General features: G+C 40.9%; 1 protein-coding gene across 1 annotated transcript; it reads left to right on the plus strand.

The window, feature by feature from the left end:
• The first annotated feature begins 4161 nt into the window (after window positions 1-4161).
• On the plus strand, window positions 4162-9707 carry ntaq1 (N-terminal glutamine amidase 1). The gene is made up of 6 exons (XM_080734565.1): window positions 4162-4303; window positions 5011-5110; window positions 5458-5508; window positions 5999-6144; window positions 7147-7271; window positions 8576-9707. Exons 1-6 carry the CDS (start codon window positions 4239-4241, stop codon window positions 8677-8679), a joined length of 591 nt encoding a protein of 196 aa, XP_080590691.1. The 5' UTR covers window positions 4162-4238; the 3' UTR covers window positions 8680-9707.
• The last annotated feature ends 13040 nt before the right edge of the window (window positions 9708-22747 follow it).

The following is a 22747-nucleotide window of genomic DNA, read 5'->3' on the forward strand; positions in this document are numbered from 1 at the left end:
AATTCCCAGGAATGGCCAGTAGTATCACTTTCAGTGGCAGTGCGCGTTCCACACTTCGGCCTATCGCTTTTTTTTACAGGCCGCTCCAATGAACTGCAGTGGAGAAGGAGGTGTCTATAGGTTTTTATATCTATGGTGAATGAGATGTCTAGGCTTTTATATCTTGTCAACAGTCAGAACATCGCTTTGGACCTTAATTGCCAGCCCTGCATGAGATTTGTATCTGTTGGATTATCACTCATATACATACACAATATAATTTAGATGTCATGGTTACATTAATCCAAGTGTGTCCTGTTCACAGCGTTGTACTGCATGGGGAGCTTTGCCCTGATGCTGCTGAGTCTGTTCGAGACGATTCTGGCGACGTATCTGTTGGAGAAAGACTCTTCTGTCCCCCAAAAGACAGAGACGGACAAAGACCTCAACGAGAAGGAGGACAAGACCAAAGGTGAGACATTCACAACACAGAGACAACTAGGACTGCACTCTGTCAAGGTGCCAACTTGCTTCTTGCGCACTGGTGGCCATGTATGGCCTTGTTATTTATCAGGTCGCACTTGTTGATGGTGACGTCACCAAGAATGTTGGTCGTAGTCATATAGTCTTTGGAATAAAAATATCTTAGGCATCTGAGCAGCAGTTTGGGAAGTAGCCGCTTGGGAATATCAAAAGGTTGATTGCATGAAATAATTTGAAATAAAATAAAGATGCAATTGGAAATTGTAAGTGTGGTTGCTGTGACTCTATTCTGCAGCAAGTTAACTGTCATGTGAAGCTCCACCAATACTCAAGCTAGCACCACTCCTCAAATGTTTTTCCTTCAATTTCCAATTCTCCTTTTGCACAAAGTAGTGCAATGCAAGATAGAGGGCGCCAGATCCCTTTGAGTCACACTCTACCACTACTTCCTCTTCATCCACAGAGCATTGATTCTAGTAATTTTCTCCATTAGATTAAAGTGCTTTCTTTTCACTTTTTTCAACTTGGGATGGTAAAAAAATGAGGCAGACAAATAAAATGTATTTTGACAAGTAATAAAAGTTGAAAAAAGTGAAAAGAAAGCACTTTAATCGAATGGAGAAAACAACTAGAATCAATGCTCTGTGGATGAACAGGAAGTGGTGGTAGGGTGTGACACAAAGGGATCTGGCGCCCTCTATCTTGCATTGCACTACTTTGTGCAAAAGGAGACATTGGAGAAAATAAAGTTTCCCCAGAAGAACTACAGTGTGTTGCCCTGTCGGGCAACCACACTAATGAATCACCAACCCTACTGCATGTGTCATTTCAGAGAAGAGATGCAAGTGGTGTCCCTTCTTCTACGATGTCCCAGAGGAGGGCGATAGAGAGGCAACCCATCAGCCTCTAAATGCAGCTGAAGAGGTTAGCATCATGTCAGCATCTGTGTAACCTATGGGAAATAATTACCGGTAGTATAATAAGCCCCAAAAAGCAAATGTCAAAACATACCACTCCTAGACAAGTCATTGTCCACTTACAGTAAAGGACGACTTCACCACTTTTCAAACTATCTTCCTATAATTGGTTCTCACCAATGTTGATGATAAAATGGCAAATAAATAAATAAATAAAAATCACACCCAGTGTGATGTGAGCGGTGGTCATGCTTGCATAACGTCTTCAGACTAGGATTTAAGTCTAGGATGTACAGGCTACACACACACACACACACACACACACACACACACACACACACACACACACACACACACACACACACACAACAGCCTGAGCAGTCCGAGTTTAAACACTCTGATGTCACACCGAGGTGTGACATCAGTTATGCCTCTCAGCCAATCACATGTGAGGTCGGAACATAATCACCATATATGTACATGGTAGTGGTTCCCAACATTTTAGAGAAGCTTCCAGCAGTTTTAATATAACAGCTTTTTCCTGGAGACGAGGCCTGCCACGGATGAGGTGGTGGCGTTACATTCCAACAGACAAGGCTGTAATGTACAGATTTGGACATTAGTATTCTCCTGCACTTCACTACCAACCAACAGAGGGCAGTGCAGCTCATCTAGTGCAGACACATTATACTCAGCTCGGTAGCATGCTGGGAGTTGGGAAGTGAGGGAACACAAACAGTAGCTGGGAGATTAACCACCAGGGACTGCTGTATACTTTTGTATACCACTGCTGTATACTTTTCATGTGCACACGTTTGGATTAAACTGAACAGAACTGCAGCCTTGCTCTCCTGAGTGTTCTCTGAACTTTACAGAGGCCTGCAAAATTGTGTTTTAAACACAGGGGGCAGTTCTCCAAAGAAGAAGAGTTGGTCATTTATCCCACGCCAAGAATAAGCTTAGACTCTTAGTTCACCAAGGTGCAAGGTGAACGAACGAGACAGTATTCGCGACCGTAGGTCACAGTTCAGTATGAGAAGCGCCACATCTTGAGATATATCTGTCTGTCTGGGTATTTCTTTTTTGAAGCGGTGAAAACCGCTTCCAATGAATGGCTTTGTGTGTATCACGCCCATATATGGTCAATCCAGTCCAGAATGAACAGGCTTTTCCAAAAACAGAATGTCCGTTTAATTACCATATATGGTGATCACAGTCCAGAATGAACAGAGTTTTTCAAAAACACAATGTCCGTTACCTTATGTCCATATATGGTCACTATAGGCCAGAATGAACAGGTTTTTCCTGTCCCGTACGTGTAAAATATCAGGCTGTCCGTTTAATTACCATATGATCTCAGTCTAGAATGAATAGGGTTCTTCAAAAACACAATGTATGTTACCTTATGTCCATATATGGTTACTCCAGGCCAGAATGAACAGGTCTTTCCTGTCCTGTACGTGTAAAATATCAGACCAGAATGAATAGGCTTTATATGTCCTGTACATCTAGAATATGTGTGTGGTGTCCCTCCCGGTCAGATGAATGGATACCTTGAGGATTGGTCAAGCTTCACATGATAATTTGGCCTTCAGGGTTTATCTGTCTTGTACATAGCCGCAAAAGTAAAGGCACAATAAGAATATACAGATGCTAACAGAATGGTAAAAAGGAGCATTAAGGCAGACAAGAGTAAATACATTGAAAACCTAGCAGAAGAAGCAAAGGAAACAGCAAGAAACGGATAAATGAAACAGTTTTACGACACCACCAGAAGGATGTCGGGTAAATGTAGTAGGCCACAAAAGAGTTGAAAAAATGTAGTAAGCCACAAAGCTACAGCCAGCTACAGCCACGTCAACGGGCCAAAAAAACAGCAAATATATGTCCCTGTGGTTGGAGGAAGGTTACATCCTATCTGGGGTTGAGAATTCATCAGGGAAAGATGAAGTGTTTAACAGAAGAGAGACAGAGGCCTCGCGTTGATTACCTTCTGCGAAAGGAATGAAATCAGTCGAATGAAGTACAGCAACTGGATGCAAACCATAGCTTGCAGTATGGCTGTTGTCTTGTGTGGGAGACTGGAATCCAGCAGTCATTTTACATGTAGGGCAGGCCTGCATCATTTTTTTCCTTCTTTGCATTCTATCTGTAGGCTTACACAGATAATATGCAGATAATGAAAGGATTATGTCAATTCATATATTGACTCTGACATGACATGGCTGCCTTTGTAATCATTATTCAGCTGACAGGAGGACTGTTCAGGAAAGCAGTTTTTATTCTGATGTTTGGAGAGTTGTCCACAAGAGGGCGCCACGGTTCTGTGTGTCCAGAGAGAGAGAGAGAGAGAGAGAGAGAGAGAGAGAGAGAGAGAGAGAGAGAGAGAGAGAGAGATTTTTTCCCCCTTTAATACTGGAGTATTTCCAAATGTTTATACGTTTCCACTGCATCTCAGAGGCAAATATTGTACTTTCTACTCCAATATACATATACACACACATGATTAACCACTTCAGCCCTAGTTGATACACAGGCTACTATTTTCATTGTTTAAGTACTTTTACACTTGTTACTTTAAGTATATTTTGAAGAACATTTTTTTAACACAGGCCTTTTACTTGTGAATATTCTTTATGTTCTGGTATTGCTACTTAGTAAACTATCTCGGGGTACTCCTTCTCCACCACTCAAACAAGGCAAAGGAACTACCTCATGCAACGTGTTTACATCCGCCGGAGCACGTTCACTGTAACACCGAGCAGGCGGAACGGGTGTTTGTTGTGTTTCTGGGTGTTTTTATGTAGCCTAAACTAGACTCCTCAGTTTTCATGTTGTTTAGTTTAGATTAAAGTCATAATGAATGAAGACTACACTCACATCACGCCGTCCAAGGAGGAATGCGTTTACACCAGCTGTTACTGGTACTGAACAATCACATTATCACAGCAATGTACTGTAAATGGTCAAATAAAATACTGTTAATACTGTGTAACTGTAACGCCAAATGCATGGTGTACAGTAGAATTAGCCTTGGAACAAGACTATCATAGACATGTATTTTATTACTTTTGCCATTTTTATGTATAAAAAAATATCAAAATCGATATAATACATGATGGTAGTCTTGATCCAAGGAATGGATTATGTATGGATTATGCTTGTATTCCAAGCATATTCCATCCATTAAGACATACATCACTGAATAGATGCATTTTCATAGAGGGACTGGCTCTTTCGAGATTGAATCCAAACAATACAAGATACAAGTTATGATGTTGGATATAGTTATGTTTGCCTTCTGGCTTATTGTTGCACATGTTGGTTCTGACATCCTAGGGCTATGAGTGTTCAGCCTGTGTTATGGCTGCTGAGATATTAGAATACACACAATGTGTCAACTATCAGCCATTGTAGTGTTATTATAGAAAATACATGTAAATGTATGAGATATCAGCCATTCTAGCGTAGTAAAAAGTAAATACACAAAGCTGCATACATCTGCTGAAGTAAAACAACCTACTGTACATCTTCTGTAATTGTGTGTGTGTGTGTGTGTGTGTGTGTGTGTGTGTGTGTGTGTGTGTGTGTGTGTGTGTGTGTGTGTGTGTGATTCTTATTGTCATTGTAGTGAAGAAAATGTGTGGAAGCTGTGTGAGTTCATCAAGGCAGAGAAGCCAGACATGTTGGGGGAAGTTTACGCTGTTTTCATCTCCAATGACGACAGAATGGTGGGTTCAATATGATGTTATCAGAAACACATGGACGCAGCCCTGAATGTGTACTATACTAATATATGAATCAAGTCAGTGTCCTTGTCCTGCCTATTCTGAAGGAAACCCGGAGACTGGAATGTCAGACACTGGCTTTTGTCTATACTGGCTTTATGCATGCATTAACGCACTGGTTCCCAAACAGCGGGTCATGATCCATTTATGGGTAACGGACCATTTTTTATGGGTTACGACTTGAGTAAAAGTGTGTGTGTGTGTGTGTGTGTGTGTGTGTGTGTGTGTGTGTGTGTGTGTGTGTGTGTGTGTGTGTGTGTGTGTGTGTGTGTGTGTTTGTATTTCAACAGATCCCTCTGTGGAAACAGAAGTCCGGCCATGGGGATCAGCCTGTGATCTGGGTTGGTCACACACGCACACACGCACATACAGTACGCACGCACGCACGCACGCACACACACACGCACACACACGTTTATTACACTGACAGACAGACAGACATGGGAGTAGTGAGAAGTAAGTAAGTAAATTTAATGTATATAGCACCTCTCACAGAGAGGGCTCACAAAGTGTTTTCCATACAGTAAAAAGACCAAAACAATGCAAAACAAAGGTAATAAATAAAAAGGCTGTACAATTTGTCTCTAGGACAACATCATGGGCATGGAAAGTGCGTTATTTGTCAATGGGACCCGGCAACTACTGGCGATAGCAGGCGGTGAGGCGATGCTGGAAAACGTTGCCAAAAACCAAGAAAGTAGTTTATCTTTTGAACGACATCGCCCAGATTCGCCGGCCGTTGCCCGCTGTTAAAACGTATGGTTGGAGCATTTTGAAAGTGAGTTGAGAGCCACCTTGTTTTCTTTTCTTTCTTTTTTTTCATGGTTGCAGGACTACCATGTGATTCTCCTCCATGCCAGCAGGGGTCAGAGTTGGGTCTATGACCTGGACACGGAGCTGCCTTTCCCCTGCCCGCTGGCGCTCTACGCTAAACTGGCCTTCCGCTCCGACCGAGATATAAAACCCTCCTTCCACAGGTACCTGGATTGTTTTATTCATCCACTTAAAGCAGTGGGTTTCAACCCTTTTCATATCAAGGTCCATTATTTATTCGACTTTTGAGCCATGACCACCATTTAATGAGATTTAGCCTCTCAGACCCTAATCTCTCACCGATAGGTGTCGCCCTTTCTTTGACGATGGGTTCCCAGATTGCTCAGACCCAAAACGTAGAATATTTTGTTGTCGTTGGACGACAAGATTCTGTCCACAATTCCATGCACTTAAAACCCCATTTAGGCCTGAACACATTATGACGCAATATTTTATGCTTTAACTATTGAAAAATAGCAAAGATTTTGCACACATTTTCACGACTTTTTCCAAAAATAGCAGATCTACAAGCTCGCAGCGCGGCACTCGGTGCCGCGCTGTGAGCTTGTATATCTGCTATTTTTCACTGGTTAAAGCAGTCAATAATTCTAGGCCTAAATGGGTTAAGCCCTGCATACAGCACAAAGCTGCTAGGAGCGTCACAGAAAAAGTGAAACCAAGAGCCACTTGTCCAACGGACAAGTACATTTTTAATGGACTTGTCTGGAAGGATGTATTACTTGTCCCGGACAACACGACAAGCCTAAATGTCAAGCCCTGTTGTGATGTTGTCACCTCACATTAGTTTTGGTGAAATAAGAGCTGGACAATTTTGGGACGTCGGATATCTGATAAAATTGAAAGGGGAAAAAAAGAATGCCAATATCGGACATCTTTTAGTCACAAGCTTTTGTTAATACTGTTGTTCATCCTTTCAATATTTATAAAAAACGCCTTGACAAGAATAATATAAAAGAAAATAGCAGATTGTAGATCTAGAGTAGACTGTAGTAGGACATAACTGTATGAAAAAATAAGTTTAAATAAGAGGTTTCTGCCCATCAGAGGTGATGTTACTCCATAGTATTTATTATGTTGCTGGTAATAGTTCACAGTATTTATTATGTGTACATTTGTCGAATACGTAATTTTTTTCTCTCAAACAGGAAGTTTCGAGTCAACCCCGCTGACAGCTTCCTGTCGACGTTTGCGTCGGACCGCTCCCACATGAAGGACGATGAGGGGGCGTGGCGCATGCCCCCCCCACCCTACCCCTGTATACGCACAGCAGGTACACACACACACACACACACCAGTGTTAACTCAACGGGTGCCCACGAGGTGGCAACGCGTCAATCTCTTTGATGTCTATTGTCTACGTGTGCCCAATGACGCGTTCGCCGCGTTGTACAGTAAACTATACTGTACTGTAGCACCTGTACTGTACTACCGAGGTGATGAAACAAACTCCATTTCCCTTAATGCACCGCGGGATCAAATGACCGGGAAGTGCTGTCTGCCTCGTTCACTGCCCTGTAAAGCTGCTGCACAAAAATGCAGTTTTTAGCTAGCTTTTAAATCACTTTCATGTTCAAAACGGCGGCCTCTTCTACCGGCCGTCACACAAACGCTGTGGCTTAGGATTGATAAAAACCGGTCCTGACTGAAAGAAAAGATTTTCGCGAAATAAACAGGACATGCTTGGATTACATTTACTCGGATTACTTTTCTCGCCAGTACCTCGAAGGTAGGTAAAATGGCGGGTTGCCATGGGCACCAGCAAATTAAATGTTGAATAATTCTGGGCATCCAATGTGTTAATTATGTCCGCTAAAGCAGTGGTTCTCAACCTTTTCAGGCCGTGACCCCACAAAATAATCATATTTTAACTGGGAACCCCCCTCCCCCCCACCCTGACGCACTAGTTGAGGCATTACATTTTGTATAACACAGTTCTAATGTAAAAATAGCAGATCTACATACTAACAACGTCTCGCAACTGCCTCTAATATTTGACAATTTGGCCAATGTTTAATTTGTCATTTTAGAGGTATTAAAAGGTCCTTAAATTGTCACTTTAGAAATGTGCATATACCCTCTATACACTTAAACTTTATGTTGGTTTGTTTACTGTTGAGTGAGATAACAATGTTGCACATTATTCATCTGGGGAATCCCCAAAATCATTTAGGGACTCCCCTGGGTGTCCCGACCCACAGGTTGAGAACCACTGCGCTAATTTTCGGCAAACAAAATAAAAACTAAGCTATGACAATGTCTAAAATGTTAGGGAGGGACTAGTGGAGAAGATTAGAACTACAAGACAAGTCTTTTCATGATTGGTTGCACTCTGAAAATAGCAGATCTACAAGCTCACGACACATCGCAGTGTGATACATTGTGAGTTTGTCAAAATACATTTTTTTTTTTTTACTACTAGACTGAACGAGAGCGAATGGAGTTTGCCTCTTGGTTTTAACTTTGTTGTGTGTCAAACTCTCTCTGTGTGTGTGTGTGTGTGTGTGTGTGTGTGTGTGTGTGTGTGTGTGTGTGTGTGTGTGTGTGTGTGCGCGCGCGTGCGTGCGTGTTCCTCAGACTGCACGATGAATCTGGACGACTTCATTAGCATGGACTCCAGCGTTGGATCTGGTCAAATATTCACCCTGTCCAACTTTATTCAACATTACACACACACATAACACACCTACACGCACACACACATAACATAGCCTCGCATATCCAGACCATATGACACTGCGTAGATATAGTCTGGTGCTAAGCCATTAAAAAGATTATTCCGGGTGCGGTTACAAAGACTATTCAAATGGACTCTATTCGTTAGACCAGGGGTCTTCAACGTTTTCAGGCCAAGGACCCCTTAGTTGAGAGAGAGAGATGAAGCAGGGACCCCCCACAACCTATTCATTGTTTGACAGCACTATCAACAGTGTATTTTGGATTTATGTTAATGTGTGTTTTCAGATATTTAACAACTGGAATGGTCAATACATAAAAACTTGTCCTTTCACTGTACTTAGTCTGCTCTTTTCCCCCTCCAAAGCTCTTTGCCGAAAATAGCCGATCTACAAGCTCACAACGCCTCGCAGCGCGATCTGCTATTTTTGGCTAAGGTTCTCAGAATATGGACACTAGGGTTCAAGCGGTTAATATAAAAAAAGGGGAAAAAACTAGTTTCTATTACACAAAGATTTTGAGGACCCCCTACAGTAACTCTGAGGACCCCCTAGGGGTCCCGGACCCCCTTGTTGAAGACCTCTGGGTTAGACCTACAACCAATCAGTGGAAACGGCAAAGGTGATACACCCTCCCCTACAACCAATCAGAGTAGCGCAACGGTGATACGCCCGCCCTACAATTACATACTGGGCCCTGGTTGGTTCCCTCTCACCTTGGGAGCTGAGGAAAAATTACAGAGCTGAGCAGCTCTAGACCCTATCTGCTGCCTTGTGTTGGCATAATGGCAGATTGTGGGCCCTATTATGATCCAGGTCTTATGCCTTAACATCTTTGCCTTTTTTTACTATTTTGTTTTTGTTTTTTAAATATTTCAAATAGCTGATCTGCAAGTTCACAACGTGCAGATGTAGATCAGCATTTGAAGTATTTAAAAATGTTTTTCAAAATAGTGAAAAAAAAGGTAAAGAAGTTAAGGAATAAGACCTGGATCATAATATGGCCCAGAGTCTATCTGAGCTAGGCTACACACAACACACACACACAATCTAGTCTAACATGTTCATGCAATCACTGATATGTACAAATAAATTACTTCAGAGCAAAGTTCTGTGTTGAATTGTAGTGTTTCTGCATTTTTATAGCACTTTTCTCAGCAAGTTGTGAACTCAAAGTGCTTTACAATGGTCCATTCATACATTGGGAAATGAAGCGGCCAACAGTCAACTCCAACATCCTCACACCGATGGTGGCAACTGGCGAGCTAACACCATTGGAGGCAGCAACGCAGGGTTCAGTGTCTTGCCCAAGGACACTTCAACATGATGATCGGAGGAGCCGGAATTTGAACTGTCGACGCATGGATCATTGGCTGGATTTGATATCAAGCTCCCCAAATTCACCAGAACATAGGAAATGACATCTAACTATGTTAAAACATAACTCTGGGGGAGGACCCCCAGACCCCTCGCTTGGGGAGGTGTGGGCATTGCATGCAATAGCATACAGATATTCACTTAATGAATGACGTGTCTTCAGTAATCAAATCATTTTCTGTACACCTACAATTGGCTATGTTGGTAAAAGACCTATTCATGTTGTATTAGGTTGTGTTGATGTTGTATTTCACTGGTCCTTTGGTTGCAAATTGCAAGGCAGCAAAATGCGTGTGGTGGTGAGGTCTGACTTCGACATTGCAGGGGCGTCGTTTCAACGTCTTTTTGCAATGCAGTTCAAGGCGCAGCTCACTCAGGGTTGGTATAACTGCAGTTAAGCAGCAAATTATAAAGAACACTTAGTTGATTGTTTATCTTAATCTGTTTGCATTGTATAAGTATAATACACTGACTGAGCTGTTAACAAATTGGGGACCCCCGGCCCCCACCCCCTGGAACCCCTAGTGTCCCTGCACTAGGGGCCACTTTGACCTAGGACAGGTGATGAAGATACAGAGGTCTCGACGTCGTATGGATGGCGTCTGCTGCAAACGGTTGTGTGTGCCCTGGTTGTCTGTTGCTTTGAAATAATTTGACTTTAAGCGCCCAATACACACACATATATACCGGTATATATATATTTTTTTCTATTAATATTTAGCTTTAAGCACCCAATGCATTGTCAATGACAATGGTCGTTTAAAGGAGAGTAAAATTGAAATGAGCCATCTGTGCAAAATAATAACCTGAAGCACCTGAAGACTTCTGTGGTGGGAGATGGTCTAGTGGTCTAAAGATCTGACTCTCAGTGCAGAGCTTGCATGTTCAAATCCCAGTCCTCCCACAGATCATTACTTGGATCTTTTCAAGGTTAAATACAAAATAATTACTCAAAGTGCACGTCGAGAGGGTGGGAGGGACCTAAAAGATTATCTCGCGGGGGTTAAGCCGTCCCTGAGTGGTCTGTAGTTTGATGATGGAGTACTTTGGAATGTTCTTTAAGATATGCATGAGTACCTCAAAATGTCTTTAGAAAAGCACTGGGCACCAGTGGTATGTGTGTTTGGGTGGCTTAGTTCGAAAAGCTCTTGACTCATCCTCAAAAGGGCATGGGTTCAAATCCCAGCGATGGCACCTCTGCATCTGAGCAATTGACACTGATGGATTGATTTTTCTCTCCTTTAATGTCCATTGTCATTGACAATGCATTAGGCGCTTAAAGTTAAATATTTCAAAAACTACAAATGATTTCAAAGTAAAAATCTCAAGCATGCATGTCCACAGTAAGGTGGAATTTTTGACTTGTGAATCAAGTTGCTCGGTTAAAGTATGTAGGAACAGCGAGGTGCCAAAGTTTTCAGATTTAAGATTTAAAAGTTAAATATCTCCAAAACTACAAAACATTTCAAAGTAAAACGTTCCAAGCATGTGTGTCCACAGTTAGGTGAATTATAAAAAGTATGAATGGAGTTTCGAGGTGAACGTGTTTTTTTTAGGCGCGCACATCTGCCATTGAGCCCCATGTTAATTTTCAGAATGTTGTAAAGACTATATCTCTAAAACCACGAAACATTTCAAATATTCATTTTCAGGCAAACATTTCCACAGTAAGCTGAACACGATAAAGTGTGAACGGTGTTTCTAGGTGTAAGTTTGTAGCTCTAGTAGCCTGCTAAAGTTTGTGCTTTTTCCATTGACAATGCATTGGGCCCTTAAAGTTTAATATTTCAAAAACTACACATTATTTCAATGTAAAAATCTCAACCATACATGTCCACAGTAAGGTTGAATTTTTGAATAGTGAATCAAGTTGCTAAGTTAAAGTATGAAGGAACAGTGAGGTGTGAAAGTTATCAGATGTGGGGTTTGAAAGTTAATTATCTATCGTTGTGTGCTTGTAGATCGGCTGTTTTCTCTAGTTTAAATCATTTTTAAAATGATAAATGCAAAACGAACGGTTTTGGACATACAAGGTTTCCACACGACAACGACGATATGTGATATTATCAATAAAACCTAAATTGGAACAATGCATATACTTTGATTTGGCCCTTGAAATTAAACTTAAAGGGGTATTTCACTTTCAAAAAAACTTTTGGTAATTTTACCATCTAATCAGGCTTTTATGAACACCCTGAACAGTTTTTAATTAGCTTGATTGAATATTTAGATATTTGATGAAATTGTTACCAGGGCCTCTCCCCACACACACATTGTAACTTCAAACTTCATTTTAACCATGATAGATTCATTAAAAACACACATTATTTTTTCTGGTGACTCATAGCCTACTACCCTCCTAATATGTGAGCAGGCCGTGTTTTTTCGATAACATTTTTCATTTATTTTTAATAATTATTTTTTTGTATTTCATTTTTCCCATTTTTCCAAATAATTATTAAAAATAAATGAAAAAAGTTATTGAGAAAACACAGCCTGCTCACGTATTAGGAAGGTAAAATGAGTCTCCAGAAAAAATAATGTGTGTTTTTAATGAATCTATCATGGTTAAAATGGAGTTTGAAGTTACAATGGGTGTGTATGTGGAGAGAAGCCCTACCACTGCTCCCTGTTGAAAGTGGAATATCCCTTTAAGACAAGTTGAATTGTGGATCATATGACTTATGTTGAAGAGCACTTAAGAGAACATATGAAATACAAACTACAGGTGGTGCAGTAGTACAGGCATAGAATTAGTAAACCAGCAAGAATATTTTCCCAAGTTTTTACCTGGCTCTTGGAACCCAGTTTTTGCTAAAATTACAAAGTAAATTCATAAATTCAATGGTAGAGTAGTTAAAAGCCAGTCCTTAAAAATGGCATTGAATTGTCTCTAACTTTTACCTGGATCTTTTATCTTTATCTAATCCTATACTGCAGAACATGCAACAGAACCGTGAGTACAAATCATGAGTATGAACTAGGCCTACAGTTGGTGCAGTGGTAAAGATCTAGAGTTTGCAATTCTGAAGACCTTACATAGATCATTATTTTCTTGTTTTTGGTCTTCCCAGTGTCTCTTCCAGCCCCAAAAAACCATTCATTAACTCTAAGCCTTGCCTTTCATTTCTGTGATTTTCTAAATGGGCGTGTCTGAATGGTACTCTTTTTAAATCAAGCCATTGTTTATGTCACAAAGGGGCTCATTTCATATTTGGGCCCCCTCAAGAAGGGGGCGGTACTTTTTGGGAGGTTATATTCTATTGAGATTATATATATGAGGTGGAACCATGAGGTTAAGTGGTACTACAATTGGGTTGAATGGATTGACTCTATATGGTTCTCTTTGAGGCACGATGCTAATCTTTTCTTTATCGTTCTAATTTAAGCCCAAAGAGTGCCTTGTTGCCAACAAAGGGCATTTTGGTATTCTATCTGAAATGGCTTGGAATTAGAGACAGGTCAGAACATGAAAATCAAATATCCGAGTGGTTGGTTATGCACAAACCTATATACAACTGTGTTATGGACCAATATTTATATAAAATATATATCTTGAAAAGCATGGTGGGGCCCCTTTAAAAACTTACAAGATTAGTTTCATTGAGTTATCCTTGATGTAGTCTGGTTATGATATGAGCCTTAATTATTGCCAGGAGGTCCCCAGTTCAATCCCAGCAAGAGTAGTTCTAACCTTGTAGAATTTAGATGTAGAGTGAACATTTGTAAATGTGGTCAAGAACCGCAAACCGTGAGCTTACAAACCACTAACATAGCTCTGGTGCCACAGAAGCATAGTGAGTCTTGGTCTTTATCCATGGTCAGTACTATAGTCAGCAGTCAGCATTGTAGTTGTTAACCCTTAAATTGAATTCATTATTTCAATGGACTAAAATCTTGCTTTATTTATGTAAAGGCCTTTCAGCCCCGGCATTTGGCCTAAAAGAAAAAAACATAACACTAAAGGCCATGTGTCCTTGCCCCTAGAACGACAAAATTCCAGATCTGGTAGTAACCCTCATATTGGTAGCCTATAGGCCTAAACATTGCAATGATCAGAAATTCACAATAAAGCTTTAACTGTCTTGTTAGTTATAGGAACGCTGATAAGTAATAACTGAAATAATAGATAAGACGGAGACATGTAGTACTGCTCAGCTTGGTCGCATATTTATTACTCAACTCCAGAGGACATCCGGTCTCTTAATGACAGTCTCTCACCACTAGGCGGTAGCCTATGGTAGCACACCAATACAACACAAGACTTACAACACATCTTCCCTTCTGAGACATGTCTATAACTATAGTCACTCTGTAATAACTTCAAGAAAATCAAAATATCCCAAGCTGTAACTTAACTACCAGTAAGGCTCCCAAATCGGGAGATAAGCGACCGTCAGGTCGCAGCGTGATTTTAGGCCAAAATGTGTAGAAGTGTGGAAAAATGTGTATGTAAAAATCGGCCTGATGGTGGCGCTATATGGGACAGATGCATGTTGATGAGATGAGTGTAGCCATACTGTGTACCGATTTGCGTGATTTTAGGGCACAATCTGTAGGAGCTGTGTCCAAAAATGTGTTTGAAAAAATCTGCCTGATGGTGGCGCTATATGGGACAGATCCATTTTGATGACATGAGTGTAGACATGCTGTGTAGCGATGTGCGTGATTTTAGGGCAAAATCTGTAGGAGTAGTGTCAAAAAATGTGTTTTTAAAAATCAGCCTGAAGGTGGCGCTAAATGGGACATATCCATGTTGATGAGATGAGTGTACAAGCACACAATGAGTCGACAACCCAATCTACAATCAGGTTGTGATCTTGTAATCTAAAACTTGGATAATATTCCCAAAACAGGGACGCCAGTATGAATGTAGTTAAATTAATCCAATTTTCTTTATTTAAGTTATTAATCCCCACACCCATCTGGCACCTAACAAAGGTCAAATCTCGAACGCTAATTACTTATGAACACCATCCCACTCAAGTCTATATGTTGTGACAGCTACTAACTTTCTGGTTCATAGTAAAAAGACTGCTCGCGGTATTCGTGGATTGGCACAAGATATTGTATTTACATTGCTTCGGATTTTAATCGTTTAATCGTGTTCTCTCATTGTAAAAAAAAAAGTTCATCTCGGATGATGAGTCCACCTAGCCTGACACTCAGCCTGAATTGACATTTCGTTTCACTTCATTATTCAGTCTGAACTCGATTCCCCCCAGGGCGATTGCAGGGATGGGCGTTGCCAAAAAGAGGCAGTCTTCAGCGTTCACCGACCAACACATGACTGGCTGGCTAGTGGCTAGCCTGTTGGTGCTAGTGCTACTTGCTAACCAAAGAAACAGTCAGAATAGGAGCACTACGAACTAGTAATCAAACACAACATAACATGCCTGCTACTGCTGTTTCATAGCGAGATCGCATTTTACCGCATTTTAGCGCGACGCGATGCGCGGTACGGTACGGCGGCGGCGCTGGTGTACTTGGAAACACACATGAGTTCTGGGAAACCCCCACCCACGCTGATCACAAGACGCTGATTCACGACGCTGATACTTGGCAAGTTTACCTCTAGAAGATCGGTTAAAATATCTCCACACTGATCTCTCTTCTTAAGACCTGCAACACACAGTTGCAAGTGTTGCAAATATAGTTTTGGAATTCATCAATATATCAGTTTAACCACTTTAGACCCTCTATCTATGCTTAGTAAAACAGACCTGAGTTGCACTGTACTTGCACTGCACTGTACAAGTGCTTGTGGGAAATCACCTGTTTCTAAATGTCACATAATGCAGGAAGCAGCGGGACGTTGCGTTATTGAAGACGAGCGCTTCCAAACTTAGAAAAGGAATCACCTGAATGGAAGAACGTAGCTCATAACATGTCTAGGGTGGATTTTTATGAAACAAACATTTTGAAGATAGAAATCAAGCTTTCTATACAGCCGCAATGTTGGTGAGTTTGCCTTTGTTTAATACAATCGGATAGCAAAAAAAAGGTTTTGATGCATTGGCTGCCAATGGGAGGTATTGCAACCCTAGATTCAACATGTTAAAAAATAATATAGTGTCAGCAGATGCCAGTAGTAGTCTCGCGTAGCCAGGGTAGCCAGGGAGCAGTTGCAAATCGCAACTAACGATTTAAGCGGTTGTTTCATGCCCTGGTGCATGTTTTATGTACCCTGGCATAGGAAACCATAGTCTGGGAGTGTGGAACTACCTTTACTTTTTGGATACAATTTCGGAAAAAGTGGTGGTATACCTTTATAGGACCTCATCTCGGAACACAACAGTATGCAGCGACGGGTGAGATTCTATATGGGACTAATTCAACCAGACCGTTGACTCCACGATTTGCAAATTCTCCCGTCATTCAGTCTGGGGGACGGAAGTTCTTTTAAAATGATGAGTGCCCGGTTAAAGCAAAAGTGAAGCCTTCTCCCCACTTGCATTATTAACTCACTTACTGCCAATTAAAAATGCCCTCGAGTGGCATTAGTGCCAGCCCTCTCCATAGACTTCCATGTAATTTGTAGTGCACAGATCATGCACACCCATGCACAGATCATGCACCATGTTTGTGCAGGCTGTTCACAGCTTTCAAACAAAAAAAAAAGATTGGAAATCCGTTCAGGCATTCTTGAGATAATAGCCATTATGTTTTCCTATAATGTAAACAAAGATGGCTGCCATGTTTGATAGATGGGGTTGCTATGGGGGTTAAACATGCAATTTCGCGATTTCTATCATGCCTACTACATTTTTTGGGGTCCAAAAAATCTTTTTGAAAAAAAGACTTTTTTTGAAAAAAAATTTTTTTTTGTTTTTTTTCTAAGTAAAAGTCGCCCAAAGTCGCTTGGCAGGGAAGCCCATAGTGAGAAAGTTGCTCTAAAAGTCGCCTGGCACTGTATGAGTTAACTCACTTACTGCCAATTTAAAATGCCCCTCGAGTGGCACTAGTGCCAGAAGCCTCCATAGACTCCCATGTAATTTATAGTGCACAGATCATGCACGCCCATGCACAGATCATGCACCATGTTTGTGCAGGCTGTTCACAGCTTTCAAACAAAAAAAAAAGATTGGAAATCCGTTCAGGCATTCATGATTTATCAGCCATAATGTTTTCTTCAGATGTAAACAAAAATGGCTGCCATGTTTGAAAGATGGGGTTGTATGGGGGGTGGAACATGCAAAATCGCGATTGAAATCATGTTTACTAGATTTAATTGGGTCCAAAAAAAAAAAAAAAAAAAAAAAAAAATCTAAGTAAAAGTCGCCCAAAGTCGCTTGGCAGGGAACTCCATAGTGAGAAAGTTGCTCTAAAAGTCGCCTGGCACTGTATGAGTTGTTAAGATCACGCACATTTATCCTAATATAAATAAAAATCATCTATGCATATTTAGCTTGCTGCTATCAGAAATGACATTTTAAAATATATTTTCATGAATGGAAATGCCATCTTCCATTACTCACCGTTCAGGAGTTATAGTTCCAGACTCTATATAACATTCAGAGAGTGTGGAATAGTTGTCTGGCAGTGCGAGACTATTCAACAGACAACATTCAACAGGGAAGAAATCAACAGTATTGCAGTAGGTTGTCTAGTTTCAGTATTCAGGACTCCATTCATTAAAGATGACAGCCAGAAACAGAAAGACAGTTGTCACATAGAACATGAAGAAAGCTTTGTTGATTCTTGTGGCCATTGTGGTCCAGTAACCAGGCCTGCCTCCATCTTCCTTGGTGCTCTTAAAGGGGAAGACCACCCATTTTCAATATTGAACTATGTCATTAATATACCTTAGAGGAGTTGTGTGGAAATAGAAAAAAAGTTCCCCCTCTTCTGTGTTGCCTAGAACTGGAGGATTGATTTTGGGGTTTGTATTGTAAAGTACAACTTGATGACATCACACATTGTACTTTACAATACAAACCCCCAAATCAATCCTCCAGTTCTAGACAACACAGAAGGGGGGGAACTTTTTTTCCATTTCCACACAACTTCTCTAAGTTATATTAATGAGATAGTTCAATATTGAAAATGGGTGGTCTTCCCCTTTAAAGAACACACCCAGGTTCTTCTCCAGATCTCTCAACTCCTCCAGGATCACCTGGAATCCATGAGATTCCCCTTTGAGATCACCGTCCTGAAATTAGATTAGACAAGGTACTGTAAATACTAGCTTACAACATCCGTAGGCTGACATGCCTAAGCATGTCTCAACCAATAACAGGAACCATTAGGTTCCCCATTAGGATAACATCAGTCACTATTGTGCGTTATCATGGTAGTTGGTAGATATATAGGCCTGCGTAAGTTAGGATGGTTTATTAGTAACAGGGTCTGATAAAATCAAAGATCTAAATATGCAATCAAGCTTAACTGACTGGGGTGCACACAAAAAGCCAGAGTAGACATTATAGGTTACAGGCAGGTTAACTTTATGAGTTAGAATTACAATATTACTAGTAAGACGCTTAGGGCGAAAAGCTTTTCAAACCTATTTACATTACTATACATGTCAGTCTAACCAGCGTGGCTGGTTCTACAGAAAGAGATCTCCATATATGGGCAAAAAAGGGATTGTATGTGGCTGATGTGGCCTCCATATAGGGGCATTCCCATATTCGATATTAATTTCCCCCCATTTTCCCCCTTCCAGGACCTTCCTATACAAACCCATGATTTCATTGATTTAGATTTTTCATTGATTTCTATTAATCTTTTGGTGATATGAAAATTATTATTAAATACAATAACAGATTATATAAAACAAATGAAAAAAGTTATCAAAAAAACATGGTCTGCTCACGTAAAAGGACACACGAAAAGTCACCCGAAAAAAAGGACAATTGTTTTCATTGAATCCATCATGGTTAAAATGGAGTTTGAAGTTATAATGGGTTTGTATAGGAAGGTCCTGGAAGGGGGAAAATGGGGGGAAATGAATATCAAATATCTAAATACTGAATGAAGAAATTCAAAAACTACCCTGGGTGTTCCCAAAAGCCTGATTAGACGATAAAATGACAAAAAGCTTTTTTTAAAGTGAAATATCCCTTGACATTAGGGATCTCCATATATGGGCATAAAAGGGATTATGTTAGTGTGGTTACCCTGACATCATAGTGATGTCAGAGCGTGACAGTCAATCAACAATAAAATATAAAAAATCAAACCTCGGTTCGAAGTGAAGCGGTGGACAGATAAAACTTCTATTCTGAATGTATTTGGAGAGCTGGTATGACAGTTGGTATAATAGGTTTAAAAAATATATAGATTAAAACACATTAAAATAAGAATTTGTAATTAAATAAATACATAAATAAATATAAAGTGTTTAAATAAGACAGATAAACCCTGAAGGCCAAATTATCATGTGAAGCTTGACCAATCCTCAAAGTATCCATTCATCTGACCGGGAGGGACACCGCACACATATTCTAGATGTACAGGACATATAAAGCCTATTCATTCTGAACTGAAATGACCATATATGGACATGGGACACACATTTTGCTTTTTGAAAAAGCCTATTCATTCTGGACTGATATTTTACACGTACGGGACAGGAAAAACCTGTTCATTCTGGCCTGGAGTGACCATATATGGACATAAGGTAACATACATTGTGTTTTTGAAAAACCCTGTTCATTCTGGACTGAGATCACCATATATGGTAATTAAACGGACATTCTGTTTTTGAAAAAGCCTGTTCATTCTGGACTGAAATGACCATATATGGGAGGGATCTGACCGGGAGGGACACCGCACACATATTCTAGATGTACAGGACATATAAAGCCTATTCATTCTGAACTGAAATGACCATATATGGACATGGGACACACATTTTGCTTTTTGAAAAAGCCTATTCATTCTGGACTGATATTTTACACGTATGGGACAGGAAAAACCTGTTCATTCTGGCCTGGAGTGACCATATATGGACATAAGGTAACATACATTGTGTTTTTGTATTGCAAGCTATGGTTTGCATCCAGTTGCTGTACTTCATTCGACTGATTTGATTCCTTTCGCAGAAGGTAATCAACGCGTAAAACTGTTTCATTTATCCGTTTCTTGCTGTTTCCTTTGCTTTTCTGCTAAATATTCAATGTATTTACTCTTGTCTGCCTTAATGCTCCTTTTTACCATTCTGTTAGCATCTGTATATTCTTATTGTGCCTTTACTTTTGCTTTTATGCAGCTATTTGTCATGCAATAGGTGGGACCTATTGCATGTACAAGACAAATAAACCCAGAAGGTCATATTGGTAGATGATATCCCCATCTTTTCCAACTTCTTTTCCACTGTCCCTCGATGTTGATCAAGAGACAGGGTCAGATCAGTATTGATAGTTTCCCAGAGCTTCTTATCTCCAGCTTCTTTTCCACTGTCCCTAGATGTTGCTCAAGAGACAGAGTCAGATCAGTATTGATAGTTTCCCAGAGCTTTTTATCCACGGCACTATCTATGCAATCTATGCTCTGCTAGTCTCCTTTCAACTGCAGGTCTAGGAGGTTGGGTCGGTTCTGCCTCTGTTGTTATCACCTGTGTTTGCTTCCTCCACAACAGTGGTATTGATGTACTGCAAGCTATGGTTTGCATCCAGTTGCTGTACTTCATTCGACTGATTTGATTCCTTTCGCAGAAGGTAATCAACGCAAGGCCTCTGTCTCTCTGCTGTTAAACACTTCATCTTTCCCTGATGAATTCTCAACCCCAGATAGGATGTAACCTTCCTCCAACCACAGGGACATATTTGCTGTTTGTGGCCCGTTGACGTGGCTGTAGCTGGCTGTAGCTTTGTGGGTTACTACATTTTTTCAACTCTTTTGTGGCCTACTACATTTACCCGACATCCTTCTGGTGGTGTCGTAAAACTGTTTCATTTATCCTAGTCTCCTTTCAACTGCAGGTCTAGGAGGTTGGGTCGGTTCTGCCTCTGTTGTTATCAGCTGTGTTTGCTTCCTCCACAACAGTGGTATTGATGTACTGCAAGCTATGGTTTGCATCCAGTTGCTGTACTTCATTCGACTGATTTGATTCCTTTCGCAGAAGGTAATCAACGCGAGGCCTCTGTCTCTCTTCTGTTAAACACTTCATCTTTCCCTGATGAATTCTCAACCCCAGATAGGTTGTAACCTTCCTCCAACCACAGGGACATATTTGCTGTTTTTTTGGCCCGTTGACGTGGCTGTAGCTGGCTGTAGCTTTGTGGCTTACTACATTTTTTCAACTCTTTTGTGGCCAATACATTTACCCGACAGCTTTGATGGCTGAACGCTGGCTTTGGCCTCTAATTCCCAGGTCTTCAAAGAGCTTGGTTGTAGATCTTGACACAAACCCTCTGCATCCCACCTCCACTGGGCGGATTTCATGGTGTTCATATTGGTAGATGATATCCCCCTTTCTCTCCAGCTTCTTTTCCACTGTCCCTACATGTTGCTCAAGAGACAGAGTCAGATCAGTATTGATAGTTTCCCAGAGCTTTTTATCCACGGCACTATCTATGCAATCTATGCTCTGCTAGTCTCCTTTCAACTGCAGGTCTAGGAGGTTGGGTCGGTTCTGCCTCTGTTGTTATCACCTGTGTTTGCTTCCTCCACAACAGTGGTATTGATCATAGGCGACTCTAGCCTCTTCCAGCAAGGGGTGCACAACCTCTATTACCTCATGCACGCGCGCGCAGCGCGCGTGTACGTCGTTCGCGTGCGCGAAAAAAATTGCGGATATTAGCGGTTTTGTAATGTTGTTTTAGCGGATTTCTGCAGTTAATTTTGTACCCAAATGTAAAAATAAGTTACTTGCGGTTATCGGTTTCAAGTTAAAATCGGTTCGGTTCTACACGGCGGCAGAACCATTTTGGGCTTCATATAATAGGGTTTATAAAAGCATGATCTGACTGTCTTAGTCTTACCTTGGGCTGGTCAGGAGGAAATGGTTCAGTCACGCACAGTGAGACAAGAGTCCTGGCTGATAGAGCCTGAGGTCTGTGTTTTGTAGAGGAAAGTCAGGTACAAAATGATCCTCTCCATGTGATGTTTCAGGGCAAGCAGCTATATTATAATATCTACCGGTAGTCACGTCCATAGTAGTGAAGAGCTCGAACCCCATGCTTTATTTTTAACAGATGTTGTTTTCAATTTCAATACTGGCGCGTGGATATGACATCACATCAGGAGGGGAGGGGGGGGCTGCCTGGAGCTGCCAGCCTCTATCACTACCACTAGGGGGTGTTGTTGTATTCGGTCTGAGTGGATGTAAAGTTACATTACAAAAAAAAAAAAAAATCAAAATGGCCGCCTGGCGGCCAGGGGTTGCACGTGCACCCTAGGACACCCCTTAAAATCGCCTATGCCCTGCTGTATGTGTTCCCCTGCCCACTCCCATTGGCACATTGAGTACATACTGAACCATACCTGCCAACATCAGACTGTAGAAAAATAAGGATATTTTCTGGTGGGAGGGCCTGACTTAGCATTCATTTAGTATTCACTGATGTAGAATTGACCGACTTATTTTTCAGTATTCACTCACTGACTATAAGTATTCACTGACTAAGTGTATTCACTTATGTGTTGTAGACAGTTATATATTCAATGACACAAAAGGGTTGTGTTGAGGCAGACATGTACGTTTCTGGCAACTGATGATTTGACATAATTTAGGGCACTTTTGTGTTCG

The sequence above is a fragment of the Nannobrachium achirus genome (genome assembly GCF_963921795.1).
Source record: "Nannobrachium achirus genome assembly, chromosome: 10".
Taxonomy (NCBI): domain Eukaryota; kingdom Metazoa; phylum Chordata; class Actinopteri; order Myctophiformes; family Myctophidae; genus Nannobrachium; species Nannobrachium achirus.

Excerpts from the sequence above, each read along its gene's own strand:
- ntaq1 (XM_080734565.1), top strand. The coding sequence starts at position 4,239 with ATGAATGAAGACTACACTCACATCACGCCGTCCAAGGAGGAATGCGTT. Across the intron at positions 4,304-5,010 it reads GTTTACACCAGCTGTTACTG|TGAAGAAAATGTGTGGAAGC; the intron begins GTACTGAACAAT and ends TTGTCATTGTAG. Across the intron at positions 5,509-5,998 it reads GGGATCAGCCTGTGATCTGG|GACTACCATGTGATTCTCCT; the intron begins GTTGGTCACACA and ends TCATGGTTGCAG.